The sequence below is a fragment of the Tamandua tetradactyla genome, chromosome 4, assembly GCF_023851605.1.
Source record: "Tamandua tetradactyla isolate mTamTet1 chromosome 4, mTamTet1.pri, whole genome shotgun sequence".
In the NCBI taxonomy this organism is placed as follows: Eukaryota; Metazoa; Chordata; class Mammalia; order Pilosa; family Myrmecophagidae; genus Tamandua; species Tamandua tetradactyla.
Window position 1 is genome coordinate 103,962,240 of NC_135330.1, and position 22,103 is coordinate 103,984,342.

At 36.4% G+C, this 22,103-nt stretch overlaps 2 protein-coding genes across 8 annotated transcripts in view; one reads left to right on the plus strand and one right to left on the minus strand.

Moving 5' to 3' along the window:
* Positions 1-22,103, plus strand: part of LOC143681249 (uncharacterized) — a 147,816-nt gene that overhangs the window by 45,399 nt on the left and 80,314 nt on the right. For 2 of the 5 annotated variants that reach the window (XR_013174487.1, XR_013174488.1), the window contains exon 3: positions 2,991-3,100. The exons of 2 other annotated variants lie outside the window; for them this stretch is intronic. The gene's annotated coding sequence lies outside the window, so the exon portion shown is untranslated. Of the gene's footprint in view, positions 1-2,990; positions 3,101-10,053; positions 15,162-22,103 lie in introns of those variants that run through there. One more of the 5 variants, XR_013174489.1, reaches the window with a different exon arrangement.
* LOC143681245 (uncharacterized) overlaps positions 1-22,103 on the minus strand; it is a 74,258-nt gene that overhangs the window by 9,860 nt on the left and 42,295 nt on the right. The window contains exons 3-6 of one of the 3 annotated variants that reach the window (XM_077158096.1): positions 3,450-3,534; positions 1,696-1,822; positions 808-903; positions 205-287 (exon numbers count right to left, since the gene is read on the minus strand). In XM_077158096.1, the coding sequence (XP_077014211.1) occupies positions 205-287; positions 808-903; positions 1,696-1,822; positions 3,450-3,461 (318 nt within the window). In that variant the 5' untranslated portion in view covers positions 3,462-3,534. Of the gene's footprint in view, positions 1-204; positions 288-807; positions 904-1,668; positions 3,535-22,103 lie in introns of all 3 variants that reach the window. The other 2 variants (XM_077158095.1, XM_077158097.1) reach the window with 2 other exon arrangements.

The following is a 22,103-nucleotide window of genomic DNA, read 5'->3' on the forward strand; positions in this document are numbered from 1 at the left end:
AACTATGTTTATGCAGTCATCTTTAATAAGAACTCAGAGTTTTGTGTTCAGCTTTATTTTCCCTTAATTTAAACTATCACAGGATTGGTGAATTAGTTTCTAATTCCAACATTAATTACAGCTAGGTTACTGTACTCAATTCCTCTTTTTTGCAGTCCCCACATATTTATTTGGAAAACTAAGGTTCACGCAAATAAAGCTTACCAAAGACATGATGTTGGAACTGTCTTTTCTGTAATTAGGTTGCATTATTATTGTATCTTGCTTTTTAAAGGCAATTTTCCTGCCTAGAATTATTTGGGTAAAAAAACAGTAAAATATTGGAGTATGATTATGTAAATAAAAACATTGAAAATTCCAAAATATCCATCAGTACATTTTAAACACTAACATTTGGCTGAAAAAGAATACCAAATTGGGGAAAAGTCTGAACAGAAGGAAACATTATGGTGCATTAGAAATCACAGAAGATTTTCAGGATTGAAATATAAACAAAAATAAAAAGAAGTTGGGATATCAGGGAGGAAAAAAGATGGAAAATCATCTGAGAGTAAGACCAGGACAAGACTCATTATGTGAAAATTAAATTCTAATAGTACATGAATATCTGCTTTCCAAAGTCAAACACACTTGAATAGAAGTTAAGTTGATAAAATAATGACCACATATGAAGAAAATTCTCCAATATCCTTGTCTACATTTCAGAAATCATAACTCACTTAAGGAACCTGAAATTAATATTTCCAAGGACCTACTACTCATGCAAGATGCCCCTCCATTACTGATGCACAGGTTCCTAGAACTCACCTCGACTCTGCTTTTGGAGAAATTCCATTCCTTCTCTCCACACTGTCTCTCCTTGTACCAACTGGGAAAACACATCTGATTTCCCAACCAGACATCCTGTTTGTAGGAGAAAAGATACCTGGAATTTCATTTAAGTGTTGACAGTTCATTATCAAGTGCACGATGTGTTACCAAAGAAAAAGGTAAGCATCAATTAAAGTTCAGCAAACAAAATTACTTTGAATATAGAACACTGACAATATTTCCCTAGAAAAAATTACTTCTGACCTTTTTTCCCATAGTGGGAACCTCTGGTTTTACTACTCATGCAAAAGTTCAAACAGACTGCAGAATCCTCCATAATCTGAATAAGGAGAAATTCCATGTTTCCACAGTTGATTATTATTTTCAAAAATAATCGAATAAACAAAATCCATGAGAACAATTTAAATTCTATGTGGGAAATTATACATATGGTGGGTTCGGAAGCCTCAGCATAGCCCTTACATCAGCATAATTACTTCAAACTGTATAGTCCCTTATTTATCCATTCAAACATCATGCATTAACTTCCCAGCAGTGGAAGTGTTGGAGATCCTTGAGATGTAAGAAAGACATTAATTTGTTGTCAAGAAGTTTAAATTTTATGTGGTTCAACTAGATGAAAGTAAAAAGTTAAAAACATGTTTCCTTTAAGTGGTTGAATTTGTTATAAAATAATTTAAGTATATTAGTATAAAATATAATAATGTAAGACTATAAAAAGGTTATACAACACTATGGAGAAGTTGACCTAGGTTCTTGAAATAAATAGAAGATGATATATGATAAATACACAAGTAGATAGGAGATAGATTAGACAGATGATTGATAGACACATACCGGTGATAGATAAATTTGCAGACTCACCCACTGAGACCAGATGATTGATATTTTCCAGCATCACTTCTCTGAACAGCTTTCTCTGGGATGTGTCTAGCAATGCCCACTCTTCCTGGGTGAAGTCTACAGCTACATCTTTGAAGGTCATTACCTCCTAACATATTACAGAAATTTGCATTCACAGAAGGCCATCCTTAACAAAATACTGAGTGTGATGCTCAAAATGACAGCAGAATAAACAGTGTATATAAAGGTGAAAATGTGTTTGAAGTTCCAATAAGATCAATCTCAATGCTTACCTGCTGTATGCCTTTCAGATACACTCACAGAAACTGAGACAGTCTAATAAAGTCATGGACACGACTCCATGATAAAGGAAAATCACATGACAATGGGGTATGTTAGATGCCTGGAAATTTCCCAAAAGACTTGTAATCATGACTTCCTGATGCTGATTATTAATACTTGTTCTAGAGCATCAATAACTAAACCAATCTATTGACCAATTTCAGATAAATCTACAGACTCATCAAAAGGCAAGAGACATCTGACATATCATTAAAAAAAAATACCTAGGGTTGAATTATTCCTGTATGTGGATGACCTCACTTTCCTCACATGTGTAAAATTGTTTAACATTATATTAAGCATTTCAACAAAACCAGTGTGCTAATGTGTGAAGTGCTTTCAATCTAAATGCAATTCGCTGATCTATTATTTATTAATAGAATGTTGAAGCAATATTTAGAATTCTGCAGAACTGAACTGGTTCCATACAGAACTCTGGATTAGTACCTGCTGCCTCCCTCAATTTTATATAACTCAGATGTTTGTGACAATGTTAAGTACAGTTGGTACAGGATCAGAAGTCAGGGACCACTGAAACAGTTGTACTAAAAGATGGCCCTACTCTGACCATTACTGTGGTAAAAGACCTCCCCTTCTCAACATTTTCTGGAGCCTACAACAGCTTGTTGTCCTTTTTATAAATTCATCTCATCTGTCTGCTCAAGATTAAAAGAAGCCCCTTTGTTGCTTCTAGTCTGTTTCAATCTTGAAAATTTTTCACAGTACCATAAACTTTATCCATTGTAAGGGGACAATATTTCTTATACATTGCGTCCATTTATAACATCTTAAGAAAGCTGATTTACAAAAATTGAAGGGAAATTAGGAACAATATTTGTAAGGATAATTACAGTTTTTGTTTTTGGAATATTTCAAAATGTGCAAATATGTACTATCAAAACTTTAAGAAAATTTAAATGGGGGAAAATAAGTAAATAATTCTTCATTTCCTTTTATTTCTAACCTTTTCTTAGGCTCTGGTTAAAAATACATAGTCTTATACCCCATCATGGGTAAGGCTGGATTGACTGCATGTACCCGCTGAAACTGACTGTTAACTTCTGCTCTTATTCATCTCTATCACGTAAGTTCACCACATGTCTAAGCTAACTGCAGGCACTGACATGATCTTTGAGTGCATTATCTCTCTAATAAGGTCATGGGTTGGTGAGAAAAAGTAAACATCTCTCATCTATTAAGAGAATACACAATCCTAATGGAAGCTGTAACAAATTATTGTAATATTCAGAAGGCGATTACTTATTGATGGGCCCCAAACTTACCATAACTATTCTAGAGTCCGGATAAACTACACTGAGGCTCAGATCCTTGAATATCTCATGAATGGACTCAGAATATTCATACCAATAGTAGAAATCCCCCTATCTGCTGGCCACAGTGCTGTAACTTCAGTTGAAGAATTCCTTACTCACCCATGGTTGCATGGTCAGTAGCTCAGCTGACAACTGTCTTCCTTTGGATTTTCACTCCAGCCAGACAAGCAGTAGGTGAGCAAAGCTGAGAAAAGAGAGACCTTCAGACTCAAGGCTTGATAACGATTTCTAGAGTCACCTGTCATGAATCCCAAAACCTTTACCTGGGTTGAAACCCAGTCCAATCAAAAGGAACAGGAAGTGTATTCCAGGAGAAACATGGGGAAGTTTCCCCTCTCCTTGGGTCAAGACATAGGTGATCCTGGCTTCTCTAGCAAATAATGAAGATATGAATACATTCATTTTACACATAGGACACGAAAGTCACTGAATTGCATGTATGAATTATCCCATCGTGTTCAGAGACTTTTAATTCCCTCCTTGACTCCAAAACATGGGATCCCCTGACCCGTGATTCATGTGGAAGTCTCCACCATCAGAGAAAGCAGTCTGAAATTCCTCAGATATAAATATGCTTGGTTGATACACAAGCATTGTTTCTCTAAATCCCATCCCTGTTCTCCGGAGTCTAACTACCTCCCTACTCTTAACACACCGGTGCTTTTGGGTACACTGACACTAAATCATCTTGGTTCTTTCACAAGTGATGTATACCAATGTAACCCCATCCACGGTAAGTTCTAGATCTCACCCCAGTGGATGTGGATATCAGCCAAGAAACTTAAATTTATGAGGTGGATCTATTCAAGGTATTGATCAATTTGGAGGATCAATGAGTCCCATAATACAAATCTAATCATGAAAATCCCGTGTCAGAAAATAGCACAAGTAGATGGGTCAAATGTCATTGTCATCTCCCACCATCATCATAGTATATTATGAGGCTCAGAAGATACAGAATGAAGAGATTTGGGAGAAAATCTACTTGCTTATTCTGGTATTTTTGTGAAGGGATAGCTGGAGTCTTTCATATATAAGTTAACAGCAGCTTTGACCCCACAAATTTCATTCTTTATATATATATGAACTGATGTGTATAATGTAAATGCTCCTCTAAAATATCAATAATTACACACATTTCCTGGAAAAATAATGTGTCATGAAGAGAGGTAAGATTAATTTACTCATTTTTAACTGAAGTCTAGGGAAAAAATGGTTTATTAAATATACTTGGAGAATTACATATTTCCTAAAAGTATAATCCTCATACTAACCCTGATGATAAAGATGCATTTACTCCATGTATTTCCTAAGAATATTTCTAAGTTTCCTTTGAGTATTTACCCCAGTAATGAGTATTTACCAGATCTGCCCCATGGGAGGTGACTAATTACTTGCTTTGTCCATTATTCCATCTGACAAAGCACATTGCTAAGCTATTGTTTTAGGGCAAAATGTGGAGTGATGATTAGTACTTTCAGGTATACCTTGATAATTGAGTCATTCTTCCACATTCTGTAATCATTTCTCGTCCCATAGTTTTAAATCTCACATTCCTTCAGCAGATAGGAATGAGCTCATAAAAATGAGATGAATAATGTAATTTGACAAATCACCTCAGTTCAGAACCAAAAGCTCTACAATTATTCCTGCGTTCATATCCATTAGTTATTCTTTTTCTCTCTAGAAGGGGCAAGTTAACCCTGATTTAATTCCTATCTTTCCCATTATTTCAGAAGCCATAATGGTGAATAAAATTGAAATCTTTACCAGCAACCTCTCCTTTTATCTCAGTCAACCCCCTCATTACTTAAACTCATTGTCTCATCTATTTTGAAGCAAAATGTCCCTGTAAAATTTCCTCTCATGCCTGATAACCCTGCTTCTCCTGTCACAGACAAATTGTATGACCACTTGCACCTTTCCTCACATTGCTTCAAATGATGACTTCCCAACATCACTAAAGATTCCTCTTAAATAAATCGTGCTACCATTTCCAGTGAACTCCCCATAAATGAATCCAGCTTGTGGGTTTCAGTGTAAAACTTGGTTCCAAAGAACTGCTGGAACATGACCTGCTTTTGGTAACTTTCTTTTTCCTAGAATTCTCTGACATCTCAGTTCCCTGAGTGTATTCAAGTTCTAGTCACTCCTTCCTCCTGTGTTCTGCATGGTAGTCCTTAAAAAAATACTGGAGCATCTCAAGACTCAATCCTATTCTCTCCTCTTTCCAGTTTCCAGAGTTGAAGTAACTGGGGAATTAAAAAAACAAATCACATACCAATATATTTTAAACATTTTAAGATACTATTTTGATAGATTATATGGAAACTGACAAAATGAATAAAATGGAAATAAGGATGGCTCACATCACAATGAATGCAAAATTAAGAGGGGACATTGATTTCAACTCAATTGTGAGGTAAGTTACACAGAATAGTACAACTTTGCTCTCCTCTGAAAGAGGAGAAGTAACTGGGGAATTAAAAAAAAATCACATACCAATATATTTTAAGATACTATTTTGCTAGATTATATGGAAACTGACAAAGGAGGAAGGAGTGACTAGAACTTGAACTATATACCTTTTTTTTAATGGGAGAATTCAACCTCTGTTTGTATTCTATTTGTATAGAGAAAAATATTTAATAAATCTAATGACTGCTACATTCAGGGAACAAATCCTGATTGTATAGATACCAAACCTGTTGAGGGTTTCATTCCATGGGACAGATTCTATTCATCTTGACTGTATTTAAGAGATAAGTTAAAATTAAATCCTCATAGAAAAGGTTGGGTAAAAAAAGGTTAACTTAAGTACTAATTACTAAATACTTTGCAGCTAACAAAAACTATACAAAGTCCTGAAAATACAAAAGGGAACTAGTTGTGTTGGGTCTATTTGGACAAAAACCTAGAATTTCCTGAAGGAAGGCTCATATTAAAAATAAAGGAAAAATAATGAAATATGAAAATTTGTGGTGGAGATAAATGTGGCAAAAAAATGAAACAGGTTACTGAGATGGAATATAGGGAAGGGAAGTTGGGGGGACGGGGTGGGCAGAAGCCATATAGTACTTGCTAGGACTTGTTAAACCTGTTTACAAGATAAAGTGGGAAATCTATTTCATAAGTATTTTGCAGAAGTAAAAATTTAAGTACTATATACTTCACAGTTTTCTCACTAAGAATTTGAATTTATGTTTGCATGGAATTCAAGGAAATCACCTATTCTCTAAGTAGATTTTAAATCTAAATATGGTTGCAAATAACATTAGAAAAATCAATGAGATATATAAAACCTATGCTGATATATAGATGAAAATAATTTTCCTTTTATCAGAAAACAGGCAATTGTTTCCTTGTGACTGCTTACATATTTAAAGTAGAAATTTCCCATACTGCATTGCATACTCTAAAGAAATGGGCCTCAAAACCCATCTTCAAACTGAACTCTCCTGGGAGTTTCAGAAACCAGTAATAAGAAAGACTAGAACTGGGCTACACCAGAAAAGGACTGTTTACAAATGGTCCTAAAATTGCTCAAAGAGCTAAAGGAATACAACAACTGCAGAAACACATTCTTTTTAAGTACACATGAAACATTTACCAAAATACATATGCCATGTTATAAAGCAAAAACCAAAAAAATTTTAGATTGAAATCATATTTAGTATGTTCTCTTACTCTGTGGAATTTAGCTAGAAATTCAACAAAAAGATAACCAGATTCTCAAATCTTTGGCAATCAAGCAACATGTTTCTAAATAACCTATAGGTCAAAGATGAAATTATCATGAAAATTTTAAAATGTTGTTAGATAAATTATGAAAATATGATATGTCAAAACTCATGGGATACACAGCTAAAGTAAGGTTCAAAGAGAAACCTTTGAACCTTTAAAGGTTAAAGGTTAAAGGTTCAAACCTTTAACTCCAACTATGTATTTTAAAAAAGAAGAAATGCTAGAAAGTTGATAAGTGATTAAAGTTTCAAACTCCAGAATCTGGAGGAAGATAGCCAAATCAAACCCCAAGAGAGTATAAGAAAAGAAATAATAAAGATAAGATCAGAAATCAAAAACTACAAATTAAACACGCGAATATGTGAAAATCTATTATGCCACAAAACTCATTTTTGAAAACATTAATAAAATTACCATACCCCTCACAAGATTGGTAAGAGAGTGAGGAGACAGAGATGGAAGGAAGCAACACAATTACCAGTATCAGGAATGAAAATAAGAATATATGAACAAATTAATGCCAATACATTTGACAATTTGGATGAAATAAATTCCTTTAAAAATGTTAATTGCCAAAAGTGTCACAAAAAGAAAGACAATCTGAATTTTTGTGTGTCTATTAAGGGAATTAAATCTGTAATTAAAAGCCTTTCCAAAACATCCTAATAAGTACAGCTTCGCAGGTGAAGTCTTCTAATCATTACAGGAGAAATACTATTCTCTACGAATTATCCTAAAGAGGAGAAAAACAGAACAGTTGCCAACTTGTTTTATGAGAATAGCATGAGCAGTATATTAAGATTCTTCCAGGAATTCAAAGTAATTTAACATGAAAATCAATGAAATTTAGCAAATAAGAGGAAAAACCATAGGATTATCTCAATAAAGAAGAGATAAAAGATAAAAAACTGTTTTAAACTAGGCATAGAAGGGGTTTTCCTTAATCTGATAAAGGGAATCTAAAAACATTGTCAGGGTTAGATTTTGAGTACATTCCCTCTGTGATCAGGAACAAGTGAAAGGATATCCACTATCATATCATCTGTTCTAGTCTACATTGTACTAAAAAGTCCAAGAAAGTGAAATAAGGCAAAAAAAAAAAAAAAAAAGGAAAAAGAAAAGAGACTATAATATAAAGACTGGGAGCAAAAAAAAAAAACAAAACTGTCAATCAGATGAGGTTTTGGGATTGTACATGATGTAAATAAAAAATGTAAAAATTAAATGACAATTTATTGTAAAGATTTCCATTCTTTCCAAATTTATCTTTAGACACAATGCGATCTCAATCAAAATCTCAACAAAATTTTTCATGGAAATCTTTTTAGCTGATTCTAAAACTTACATGCAAAAGCAAAGGACATATAAGAGCGAAAATGATTATGAAAAAGAAAAAGTAGGAGGCTTTACACTATCTGACTTCAAGGCTACCTATCAAATTACAGTATTAAAGATAGTGTACAATCGTGGTAAGGACAGATAGACACTGATCTCAGCGGACCAGAACAGAGTCCAGCATTGATCACACTTCTGAGGTCAACTGATTTTTGCCCAAGGTGTGCACAAAGCAATTCGATGATGAAAAAAAAGTCACATCAGTAAATAGTGCTGAAATAAGTGGCTATTTATGTGGCAAAAATAAATCAACCCATATTTCACAAAATATACAAAATGAGTTGAAAATTCACCATAAGCTTAATGTAAAAGTTAACACTATAAAGCTTCTAGAAGAAAAAAAAAAAAAAAAAGAACAAGGACTGTTTCAGTTTACTAAAGCTGCCAGAATGTAATAGATCATATCAGAATGGCTTAAAAAGAGAATTTTACTAAGTTGCAAATTTACAGTTCTAAGGCTGTGAAAATGTCCAAAGTAAGGCACAAACCTTCACTTAAAGGCTGATGCCATCTGGGAAGGTACATGGCAATATCTGCTAGCTTTTTCTCCTTATTTTATAAGGTTTTCATCTGCATCTCCAAAAATCTCTGGCTTTGTGGGCTCTGAAGCTTCTACTAAAATGGTTCCCTCTTAGAGGGCTCCAGTAAGCAACCCCATCTTGAATGGGTGGAGACACATCTCCATGGAAACCACCTAATCAAAGGTCTCACAAGCAATACTGAGTCAGGATTAAAGAATATGCTTTTTCTGGGGCACACAACACTTTCAAACCAGTACAGTGACCTTGAGGTAGGTAGAGCTGTCTTCAACAGGACAGAAAACCCATAACCATAAAATAAAAGACTAATGTGTTGTGCTTTTAAAAGGATAAACCATTAAAAAAGTATTCACAGATATGCACAAATTAATTGAATTTTATACCTGTGTACTTTATACAAGTTTAAAAAGACAAAGTGTGAGAAGAAGAAAAGTCTACTATCAATGCAGAACCATCAATTTCTCTGATCAAATCTAACAGTATTGGTATCACATATTTGGGGGATCTGCTATTAGGTACATATATGTTTATAATAATTATGTCTTCATACTGAATTGATCCCTTTATCTGTATATTATGAATACTTTTGTCTCTCATAACTGTTTTTGACTTAGTTCATCATATGATTAGTGCAGCTGCTGTGATTAGTAGCTACTTGATTAGTACAGCTACTCCAGTTCTGTTTTTGTTACTAGTTGCATGGTATATTTTTTTATCCATCCTTTCACTTTCAGCCTACTTGTATCTTTCAGTATAAGGCTAGTTACTTGCAGAGAGGATATAGTTTGGGTTTGCGCATGCTTTTTGATCCAGTGTGCCAATGTGAGCCTTTTGACTAGAAAATTTAACCTATTCATATTTAAGTCACTGCTGATAATGCAGGAATTTCTTCTTCCATTTTGCTGTTTAGCCTAAGATCTAGGATTTTTTTTTTCATACATCAGTTCTTTCATTAGTGCCTACATTTATATTTATTTTATTTCTTGTGCCACACTGTTTTAAGTGCCTTCTCTTTTCTGTCTTAGGGGAAAATAACATGGACACAGAATTGACAGATTATGTGCAGGAATGTGCACAATTGCTGACAAAGTTGGGAGATACAGAAAAATCCAAAAAAGTTGTGTTACAAGGCACTCTGTCTTACAACTCTTACAATCTTTCCATCACCTCTCTGTATAAGTCTGTAAGCATAATGGGAAGTTATGGGTTAAAGCTTGCGATATTAAGACATGAGATTAAAACTACAATATAAACAGTAAAAAGACAGACAAATAATCAATACTGTTAGTGTGCCAATAGGAAGAGTATAACTTCAATTCAAGGGTAGGTGAGTGAGGCAAGAGGAAAAGGAGTCTACAGTTAACTTTTGGATATGGTTTATAGACATTTGTAATTTATGCTAAGGCATTGGGTGACATTTCATCAGATACATATGAGAAGCAAGTGGTTCCAGTCATGATACAAGTAACACCTTGAGTGACAGTGAGCATGTCTGAGGCCATATGGTTTGGAATACTACTTTTTTCATTTAAAGAATTATACTGTATTTTGTGTCTTTGAGAACATGAGCAGTAAAATTGGATAGAGCTGTTACTTGTTTGAGGGCATCTAAAGTGTCAGCACTAGAGAGAGGCAAATATGATCTGGCTCATTTAGAGCTGTTTTGTTTTCCTGACAACACAATTTACCATACCATGACATTTCAAAGACATTCCAATGTGGACAGCCATTCACTGTGTCAGTGAGCAGTTAAATTAGAAGCATTATGAGTTGCAGTGCGTAGGATGCCATACTAAGCAACCATCCAGATCAAGCCATCGCAACCTAACAAACACTGAGTACTCAAGTACAGGAAGGACTTGTTGATTTGCTTTGAACTAGAGAATATATATATATAGGAATAAGTCTCAGTTTGGGAAGATGAAGTCTTTGGTGATGAAGAGAAAGAAGAAACTTCAAAACTTGCCACTGACAAGTGTTTTGCTGCATGAGGATGGAGTTCCGTATTGTTCAATTGACAAGAGTAATGGTCCACAGGAGGCTGGTGGTGCTGGACAACAGCAACTTAGTGCAGATCCAGCAATCAGTCTGGTTGCAGAATACTGTTAAGGCTACAGCTCAATCAAGGAAGAGAAATGAACTTTTATGAAGGAGAAAAGAAGCCTAGAGGCTCAAACATATGTTTAATGGGTACTCTAAAGGGAAGGTTTTTTTTTGAGTAAAATTATTGTAAAAATGTTTTCCTGGAAGACTTAGGATATTGGCTGCCAGTTGGCAAGTTCCAGCCTTACTATGCTACACATGCTGTCCCCTTCCCACTAAAGGAGGCTTTAGTGCCAAGTACATTCTTTTAGGTTCTAACCATATGATTCTGGCCATTATTTCCCTGGTGGATATATCTCTGATACATTGTAACATCGTTGGTCCTTCTGAGAAAAGGAGGATGGGATCCAGGGTTCTACTGACCTGTCTCACAGTGCCTCCGGTACTATGAAACAGTATGGAGGTGGTGTTCACTGAACAGCCAAGGTGGCAAAGCCTTTTCCAGCAGGCAGAGCTGCAGGAGTCTGTAGTAGCAAGGTGCTTTCCACCTTTGAGGCACAACCAGAAGATGGCTGACACTTTTATAGTTTGAGGGCCTTAGAAACTGGCCATGTCAATTATGCAAATGGAGACACCATGAACAGCACTAGGAACCTAGTTGAAACATGTAAGCTCTTTAGTTCAGATGTCCAATTTCTTCTTTACATTTTTGCCAGGGTTATGTTAGTTAATGAGTAGAACATAATTTATATACTTGCCTTGCTTCTTTTAGAAGTCTCTTTTTGTTGAAGATGAAGCTCTGACTTATAGCTGACTGCAAGCACTTTCTGAGAAGTATCAGATTAAAACAGTGTAACTGACCAGGAAATTTGGCTGTTTCTGTGACACAGAAATCTTTAAAATAACTAAAGCCACAATTAGCAGTACTATATTACTGTCTAGTATTTTGCAGACCAGTAACACAAGATTAGAAAATATTTTTTTAATTTTATAACATTGTCTAAGCATTTCTTATGCAATTTACAACATATCAAATGAACTTAACTATTTTTACAGCTCCATTTTCTTTCAAGGTGAAAGAACAAATCCTTTGCAACTACTTAGAATAAAAAATTAATCTTTTAGGGCTTGACCTTGAGAAAGCATAATGTTAAAGTTGTCAGGTTTGAAACAATATTTTGTTTCTTACTTAACTGAAGACTTAGCTCTTTTAAAAGTGAGATGAGGCAGGCCTTGGTGGCTCAGCAGGCAGAATTTTTGCCTGCCATGCCAGAGACCTAGGTTCGTTTCCTGGTGTCTGCCCATGCAAAAAAAAAAGTGAGATAACTTGTTTTTCTTAAACCACCAACATGATCAAGTCAACATAAAGTACAAGAAGCTATTCTGATAGAACACAGACCTTCTGCATTTTATACTGATTGTTCAGGAAAAACCATAATTCAAGGAAACTTTGTTGCTTTAATAGAGAGAAAACCAAACTTTAGCCCTGCCTAAGTATATTACTTAATAATAAAGTTTTAAAATATTTTATTGAGAGATGCATTAAATTTTACCCAACTTTGACCATAATTTCCTTTTCTGTAAACTTGCTGTGACTTACTGTATCTATTCAGGTTTTGTCCCACATTTTCCTCATTTTGTAACAACCAACCATTCATTTTATCTTAGGACAAAACTACCCTCTTTTTCTTTTTTATAAAAAACATATCCTTTATATCCTTCATACTTAAGTTACCAACATAATTTTGGAAACTATCTTTAAGCAAACATCTCACAACATATAATTATCATAATCGAACTCATCAGAATAATGCTCAATACTTAAATCATCCTAATCAATGCATTTTTTAAACAGTAATATACAATCTTTAATAAGAATTAATGGCACAAACAGGTATTTTGTTTTTACACTTTCATTAAATCCTTGGAGGAATATTAGATTACTTATGTATATGCCCAGTACTATAGGGCACCAAACAAGGGCAGAGCTGGGAACGAGCTTTACAATTCTGTATAAGTTATCAGTATTTAGAGGGATTTCTAACACTTTTGCTATTTGCCACCGCCATGGCTGCTCCTTTCTGCCTACCCTTTTTAAATGCAATCATAAGGCACCTCCTCAGCAAGTGTGGGAAATATTAGGCAGACACGGGCTCTAGCATTTGCTTCCTGGTTACCAAGAGGAGTTTTTTCCCAATTTAATTAATTTTCTGGCAGAGTATGTCCTCATAACCATAGTTCTGTTTACTGGCCAAACAGGGCTGTTAAGGGGATTTTGTGCCAGTCTGACAACTTTCACTTTTATGAAATTTTAAATTACTGCAGTTATTTCTTGTCCTCCCAGAGATTCCAGATTTTTGGATTCCCTTTTTTTTTTTTAAGCCAACACACCTCTAACCTTTGGATGGGTCCTTTCTTTGGCCTTCTAAATTTAAAATGTGACAGGCCAGCACTTCCATTATCATTTATTTAATTGCTTTCAAACACTTGTTACTAAAGTGGAGGTGGAAGTCTGCATATCTCTAAGTGTAACTCTTCTTTCGAACCGTGGATTTGTCTGTCTTCCTTGAGACAAAGCTGTAGCTGGCCGTATTGTACACAAAGGCAAACCAACTGCAGTGCTGTCAAGCAAGCAGCAACCTCTCCCCGCATAGAGAAAGTAGGCCACCCCAGGACTACTCTCATGAATCCTAACAATCCTGTAGCCTGTTGCAGGAGGGCTGTTAGTCCAGCCAAGGAGGTATGAGCATCTCCACACTCCCTTGGCAGATCCCATTCATCTAGGAGGGTGGCCACCCCTCCCCACATGGATGTTAGAGGCCATCCCAGTATCCCACCTCAGGAATCTTCTTTCCCAGGGTTCATGCCATCAGAGGCCAGGATCTCATTAGCCTCCTGGTGGGCTGGTCAATTGTTTCGGCCAAAGGGAACTTCCAGCTCAGAGACCAAAGAAAACACCAGGCATGGACTGAAACATGAAACTTTATTATACGGCTTTATTTACAGGAGTGAAAAAAGAAGTCAATCTCAAAGGCAAGCAGCTCCAAAAGCGTCAATTTTGAGCTCAGTGTGAAAGCAATACACTGATCAGACAGGGAATCAGGGTTTTATAGTGAGAACAGACAAAGAAAGCACAGTGCCAAGAGAGTGCATGCATATGTTGCTAATAAAGATAACTGTTTCTTAATGTTTGCACAAATTCTCATGGAGTTAACCTTAGGTAAAGATAAAGGCACAGAACTGAAAGAGTTTGTGTAAGAATGTATATAATTGGGGACAAAGTTGGAAGAGTTCAAGGATACTGAAAAATGCAAAAACATTGTCACTGTTTTACACAATTTGTTGGTATGTCCACTTTCTGGTTTTATTCACTGATGTTTTCTGGATGTTTAGCCTCTTCCTGTGGATGAGCCATAATTTGTTGTTTCTTTTTCTTAGACTGTCACTGGACATTTTCACTCACACTGTACATTTTCAATGTTTTAAAACATTAACTCTGGGATTTATTCTCCAAAATGTCTTTTGTGATTTTTGTAACCTTTTAGTAATAAGAGAGATTTTCCTGAGCTTCAATCTTCCTATCATGAAGGTCTACCCAAATATGAAGTGTGCATTGTCACCCTATGTTCTCTGGGATTGGGTCTTTTCCTGGGGTTTTGCATGTTAGTTGTCTTGGAGTTCGCCAGTTGGCAGGAGTTTGACTGCTCCCTCTATTGTATGGAAGACAGATCCCTGCTCTCCTAGGTCTTTAAAGTCAAGCCTTTGCCTTAGGTTGTCTCCCTCTTAGACTCTTTTCACTGCCTCAGCCACTTTTCCTGAAGGGCTGTTTGATGTGGACAGAGACAGTGATGCCAGAGAAATGTTTCCCACGTTGGTCTTTCTCACCTGCAACAGGGACAGGGACTCATGGAGGGGAGGCAGACTAGTTTAAAAGTGTCGTGGGGAGTGCATCAGAAATGGCACCAGAAGCCACCTCCACATTTCCCCAAACATGAGCCTTCTTGACCTGCCAAGCAAATGCAGCCCCTGAGCTTATCCCCAAGAGCCCTGAGGAAGCACTGCATCTTTAATTCACCTCCCCCGCCTTTCATTCACCAGTGAAACAGCCAGAGGCTGAATGCCAAGCAGTCTGCTGGGGGGGGGGGGGGGGGGGGGTAGAGTGTACCTGTAACAGTAATAGAGAGTAGTTTTTACTGTAATTCATCAATTCATCAGTCTCTTCCTCCTGCTCTTCCCTGGATGCTAGGCTGTTTTACTGGCCTCCAGAGTCTGAAATTGTTTCAGACAGTTCCTGCCTGTTTAATAGTTATTCTTGTAGAAGGAGAATCCTACAGCTCCCTTTCTGCATCATCTTGCTACAATCTCTCCTGCATTTTTTATGTTTTTTAAAATTTTATTGCATAATATAACATAAAAAGAAAGAAAGAAAAAAGCAGTAACTTTCAAAGAACTCTTCAACAAGTAGTTGTTATAGGACAGATCCTAGAGTTTGTCATGGGCTACAATAACATCATTTCAGATTTTCACTTCTAGAGTCACAGAACATTGGAGTCTAGAAGGGATATATATTTTCATGTCACTAGAATCGACTTTTTAATTTTTTTGTGAAAAATAACATATATACAAAAAAGCAATATATTTCAAAGCACATAGCAACAATTATTTCTAGAACAGATTTCAAAGTTGGTATGGGTTACAATTCCACAATTTTAGGTTTTTGCTTCTAGCTGCTCTGAGATACTAGAGAATAAAAAAAGAATGGTTCAGCAGTCATACTCATTTGTTAAACCCTACCTTCTCTGTATAATCTACTGTCATCTTTGATCTTTTCCCTACTCTTTAGGGATATTTGGGCTATGTCCATTCTAACTTTTTCATGTTGGAAGGGGATGTCAATAATACAGGGTAGGGAGACGGAACTAGCTAACATTCTGGAGAGGCTGGCCCCTCTAGGTTTCAGGACTTATCTGGTCAAGGGACCCATCTGGAGGTTGTAGGTTTCTGGAAAATTGTCCTAGTACACGGAAGCTTTGTAGAATCTTATATATTGCCCTATGTTTTCTTGAGGATTGGCTGCAATGGTTTGGTTGGGGTTTGGCAAGTTATGATGGATAGCATTATCTAACTGAAGTTTGCATAAGAGTGACCTCCAGAGTACCCTCTCCACTCTATTTGAAATCTCTCAGCAGCTGATACTTTGTTATACTTCTTTTCTGATACCTTATATGTTACACTTCTTTACCCCCTTTTGGTCAGGATGGCATTGTTGGTCCCATGGTCCCAGGGTGATTGTCATCACTGGGAGTCATCTCCCGTCACCAGGGAGATTTTCACTCCAGGATGTCATGTTCACGCAGGGGGAAAGCAATGATTTCACTTGCAGAGTTGGGCTTAGAGAGAGAGTGAGGCCACATCTGTGCAACAACACATGTCCTCCAGAAGTAACTCTTACGCGTATTTATAGGTAGGCTAAGCTTCTCTGCTACCTATATAAGCTTCACAAGAGTAAGCCTCAACATCAAGGGCTTGGCTTATTGATTTGGCTGTCCCTGATATTTGACACATATCAGGGGTTTCCCTGGTTGTAAATTTAATAGTTTCATAGTTTTCCTACCATCTGTCAAGGAACTTTGCCAATACTTTTAGATTATCTTCTTAATAAATTCTGAGATGTATTCAAGAATTACATTAAGGTATAAAGGATTAAAGGCCCTCATTCTTATTCTGGGCTGCATGCGTTTCGATTATTAATGAGCTCTCCATACAGGATGAGTTAGATTATGTGCTACAAAATATTTAGGTCCTGGAGAAAATAAAACTTTCTTCCTTTGGCCTCAAAGAGTAGGTAGGGTTCTAAAATATAGACAATGTCTTGCTTACTCCTCTGTTCTTAATTACCTTAATACCGACCTGATTGGCTTCATTCTTATCTCTAAATACTAGGTTATACATATATAAAACAGCCTCTCAAAATTCAGAAATAATTACCACTTTGGAAGAAATATGACTGCTATAAGAGTTTAAAATCCAGGCCCCTGTTTTCTTATAGGCATTTTAGAAAGGAGACCATACCATAACTGTTCTTTTGTTTCTGGGTTATTTTACCTAACCAAATGTCCCACAGGTTCATTCACAATGTTGTATACAGCACAACTTCATTCTTTTTTGTAGCAGCACAATTTTCGATCATATCTACATACTATCTGTGCTGGTTTGAATCTGTGAACCCCAGAAAAGCCATGTCCTTTAATCCTCAGTCAGTACTGCTGGGTGGGTGTTTTTAATTATCCATGGAGATGTGACCCACCCAATTGTGGGTGGTGATTTGGTTAGATGTTTTTCTTGGAGGTGTGTCTCCACCCATTCAAGGTGGGGTTGCTTACTGGAGCCCTTTAAGAGGGAACCATTTTGGAAAGAGTTACAAGGCTGACACAACCAGAGACCTTTGGAGATGAAGAAAGAAAATGGTCCCGTGGGAGCTACATGAAAGAAGGAGCCTGGAGAGAAAGCTAGCAAACACCGCCATGTTCATCCTACGTTCCTTCCCAGTTGAGAGAAATCCTGAATGTCATCAGCCTTCTTGAACCAAGGTATCTTTCTCTGTATGTCTTAGAGTGGACATTTCTATTACCATGCTTTAGATGGGATATTTTCACGACTTTAGAACTAAACTAGCAATTTATTAAATTACCTTTTTTAAAAAGCCATTCCATTTCTGGTATATTGGATTCCAGCAGCTAGCAAACTAGGACACCATTGTTCCCCAATCTACTTCTCAGTCAGTTCATCCTTCAGCCACCTCCATTCATTAGGCATCATATATAATGTCCAAACAGTCCAACACTCTCAATTTTAGATAATTTCACTGTTCCCAAGAGAAAGATAACCAATAAACACACCCTCACCTAACGGAAAAATCTAAACCTCCCCTTAACTCTTGTCACTCTTCCCATTATTTGCCCTTGGTGTTGCTGTGGTATTGTTAAAGTTTTCCTGTTAAACATAGACCAACATATGCAATAGCAGTTTCCCCCATAACCCGAACTTATACAATTTTTTACAAGAATCATACCTTTGAAGTAGTTCATGCAAGAACTTATTTATATTTGTAGTGTTAATCAGTGGGACATATAGGTCTATACAAACCCTTTCAATCATGTTCACCTTAAATATGGTAATATTACTTACAGATCCACTAGTGAACTGCCTTCACTTCAGTCTATTCACTTATATTTGAGTTCAACCTCATTAGCTAAATGTTCACTCATATCTAGCTTCAATGTATCTCTAAGTCCCCTATATTCTGTATGATATGCCTCTGATTTTACCTTTACCATGGTCACAAAAGTGGAGTCATAGAGTATCTATCATTTTGTGTCTGGCTTATTTAACTCAGTATATCCTCAAGGCTCATCCACCTTGTCATGTGCTTCAGGACATCATTTTGTCTTACTGCTACACAATATCCCATCGTATATACCATATTTTGTACATCTATTTGTCTGCTGATGGAACTTGAATTGTTTACATCTTTTGGTGATTATGAATAATGCAGCTGTGAACATCAGTGTGAAGATATGTTTGTGTAACTAATTTCAGCTCTTCTGATTGTATACCAAGTTGTGCTATTACTGGGTCATAGGGCATTTGATATTTAGTTTCCTAAGGAACTGCCAAACTGTCTTCCATAGTGGCTGTACCATTAAACATTCCCACCAGCAGTGTGTAAGTGTCCCCACTTCTCTGCATCCTCTCCAATATTTGTAGTTTCCTATTTGTTTAATAGCAGCAATTATTATAAGTGTGAGGTGGTATCTCATTGTAGTCTTGATCGGCATTTCCCTTATAGCTAATGAAAATGGGCATCTCTTCATGTGCTTTTGAGCCATCTGTGTTTGCTCTTCAGAAAAATGCCTATTCATATGTCTAGCCCATTTATAATTGGGTTGTTTATTCTTTTGTTGTTGAGTTGTATGATTCTTTATGTATGAAGGATATCAAACCTTTTTCCAGTGTGTGATTTCCAACTATTTTCTCCTATTGATTTAGCCGCCTCGTCACCTTTTTGATGGTTTTTGATGTGCAAATGTGTATGATTTTAAGGAGGTACCATTTATCTATTTTTTCTTTTGTTGTGTGCCCTCTGGGTTTAAATTATAGGAAGCTACCTCCTAATACTAGGTCTTAAAGATGTTCCCCTATATTTTCTTCTAGGAGTTTTATGGTGCTAGTTCTTATATTTAGGTATTTGATGTACTTTGAGTTAGTTTTTGCATTAGGGTGTAAGGTATGGTCTTCTTTCATCCTTTTCATCATTGATATCCAGGTCTCCCATGCCCATTTATTGAAAAGACTATTTTGTACCAGTTCAGGGGATTTGGGGGAACTGGCAAAAATCAGTTGACTCTAGATTTGGTGGTATATTTCTGCACTCTAGATTTGATTCCATTGGTCAATACTATGTTTTTGCCAGTACCATGCTGTTTTGACCACGGTGGCTATATAATGTTTTAAAACCAAGAAGTATTAATCCTCCCACTGTGTTCTTTTTTTTTTTTTTTAACAATGCTTTTAGTATTTGGAGTCTCTTTACCTTCCAGATGAATTTGGTAACTAGCTTTTCCAAATCTTCAAAGTAAGTTGCTGGAATTTTGATTGGTACAGCATTGAATCTGTAGATCAATTTACGTAGAACTGACATCTTAACGATATTTAACCTTCCTATCCATGAGCAGGGAGTATCTTTCCACTTATTTAGATCTTCTGATTTCTTTCAGCAAGATTATGTAGTTTTCTGTGTATAAGTCCTTTACGTCCCTAGTTAAGTTAATTTCTGGGTACTTGATTCTTTTAGTTGTTATTTTGAATGGGATTTTTTCCTTAACTGACTCCTCAGTTAGGCCATTGATTATGTGTAGAAACATTACTGATTTCTGCACATTAATTTTATATCCTGCCAACTTGCTGAATTTGTTTATTGCTCAAGTAACTTTGTTGTAGATTTCTCAAGATTTTACAACTATAGTATCATGTTATCTGGAAATAATGAGTTTTACTTTGTCCTTTCCAATCTGGATACCTTTTATTTCTTTTTCCAGCTGATTACTCTAGTGAGAACTTCTAGTACAATGTTGAATAATAATGGTTACAGGGCATCATGATCTCATTCCTGATCTTAGGAGGAAAGGTTTCTGTTTCTCTCCATTGAGTACAATGCTGGCTATTGGTTTTTCACAAATGCCCTTTGTCATACTGAGAAAGGTACCTTTGATTCCTATCTTCTGAAGTACTTACATCAGAAAAGAATGTTGAATTTTGTTGAATGCCTTTTCAGCATCAGTGGAGATGATCATGTGATTCTTCCCTTCTGACTTATTAATATGCTTGTATTACACTAATTGATTTGCTCATGTTGAACTATTCTTGCATTCCTGGTATAAACTTCATTTGGTCGTGGTGTATAATTCTTTTAATGTATTGTTAGATTCCATTTGCTATTGTTTTGATGAGGATTTTTGCATCTATGTTCACTAGAGAGATTGGCCTGTATTTTTCCTTTCTTATAGCACTTTTACCTGGTTTTGGTACAAAAGTGATGTTAGCTTCATACAATAAGTTTGGTAGTGTTCCTATTGGCTCAATTTTTTGTCAGAGTTTGAGCAGGATTGGTTTTGTTATTTTTGGAATATTTGATAAAATTCCTTTGTGAAACCCTCTGGCCCTGAGCTTTTTCTTTGTAGAAAGATTTTTGATGACTGATTGAATCTCTTTACTCTTGATTAGTTTGTTGAGATCTTTTAATTCTTCCTGAATCCGTATAGCTTGTTTGTGCGTTTCCAGAAATTTGTCCATTTCATCTAAGTTGACTGGTGTGTTGGTGTATAGTTGTTTATAAAATCCTCTGATGATTTGTTTTATTTCTTCAGGGTCTGTGGTAACAACCTCTCTTTCCTTTCTGATTTTATTTGCATCCTCACTCTCATTTTGTTTTTCACCCTTGCCAGTGGTCCATCGATTTTACTGATATTCTCAAAGGACCAGCTTTTGGTTTTATTGAGTTTTCTATTCTGCTCTTCCATTCATTTAACTCTGCTTTAATCTTTGTAATTTCTCTTTGTCTATTTGCTGTGGGTTAGTTTGTGGTTCTTTCTCAAGTTTTTCCTGGTGAGCAGTTAAATCCTTGATTTTTGGTCTTTCTTGTTTTTTTAATATAGGCATTTAGGCAGTAAATTTCCCTCTCAGCACAGCCTTTGCCACATCCCTAAAGTTCTGATATGTTGTATTCTCATTTTCATTCATCTCCATATAGCTACTGATTTCTTTACCAATTTCTTCTTTGACCCCCCACCCCCACCCCAGCTTATGCAGATGCACCTGCTTCTCTTTGGCCCTACAATCCTCTGATGACTGGCAGACTTTGTGGTCCAAGAAGAGCCACTGGACTCTTTCTCGTTTCAGCTATCTCCTTAGGTTACCAAGGCCTTAACAAAAAGATAATCCCTGTTGGTCTCTGGGGAGTCTTGAGACTCTGTCGGCCAAAAGGAGGGAATGTGAAAATGGGATGGTTAAGGACTAGTCATCTTGATTTGCTTAAGTGCCCAAGATATTCAAAGGAGAATCGAGACAACTTAGAATCAGTGAAACCAACTGAAAAGCTGCTCCAGCTTGACATAACCACAATCCCCTGCTTGCCCAGGACACTTCTGCAGCTTCAGGAACCACAGCGCCAGAAAACAAACCAGTTAAGCTAGCCTCGGAATGCCCACTGATGAGCAGTCTGCTTCTGTGGTGTCTGAACTGCCCAGCCATGTCCAAGGACACCCACTTTGAAACCCCACCTAGCACTGTGCTCCCCTTCTCAAAGCAGCGCAATCCCCAGATAGCTCAAATAAGCTGCTCCCTGAGCCCCATCCCTCGGGTAGGTGCTCTGTCCCATATGCATGTTACTCTTGCTCGATAAAACTTCGTTCTTGTTTCTGGAAAAAAAAGTGTGTTATTTAAACATTTGTGAATGTTCTCATTCTATGGTAGT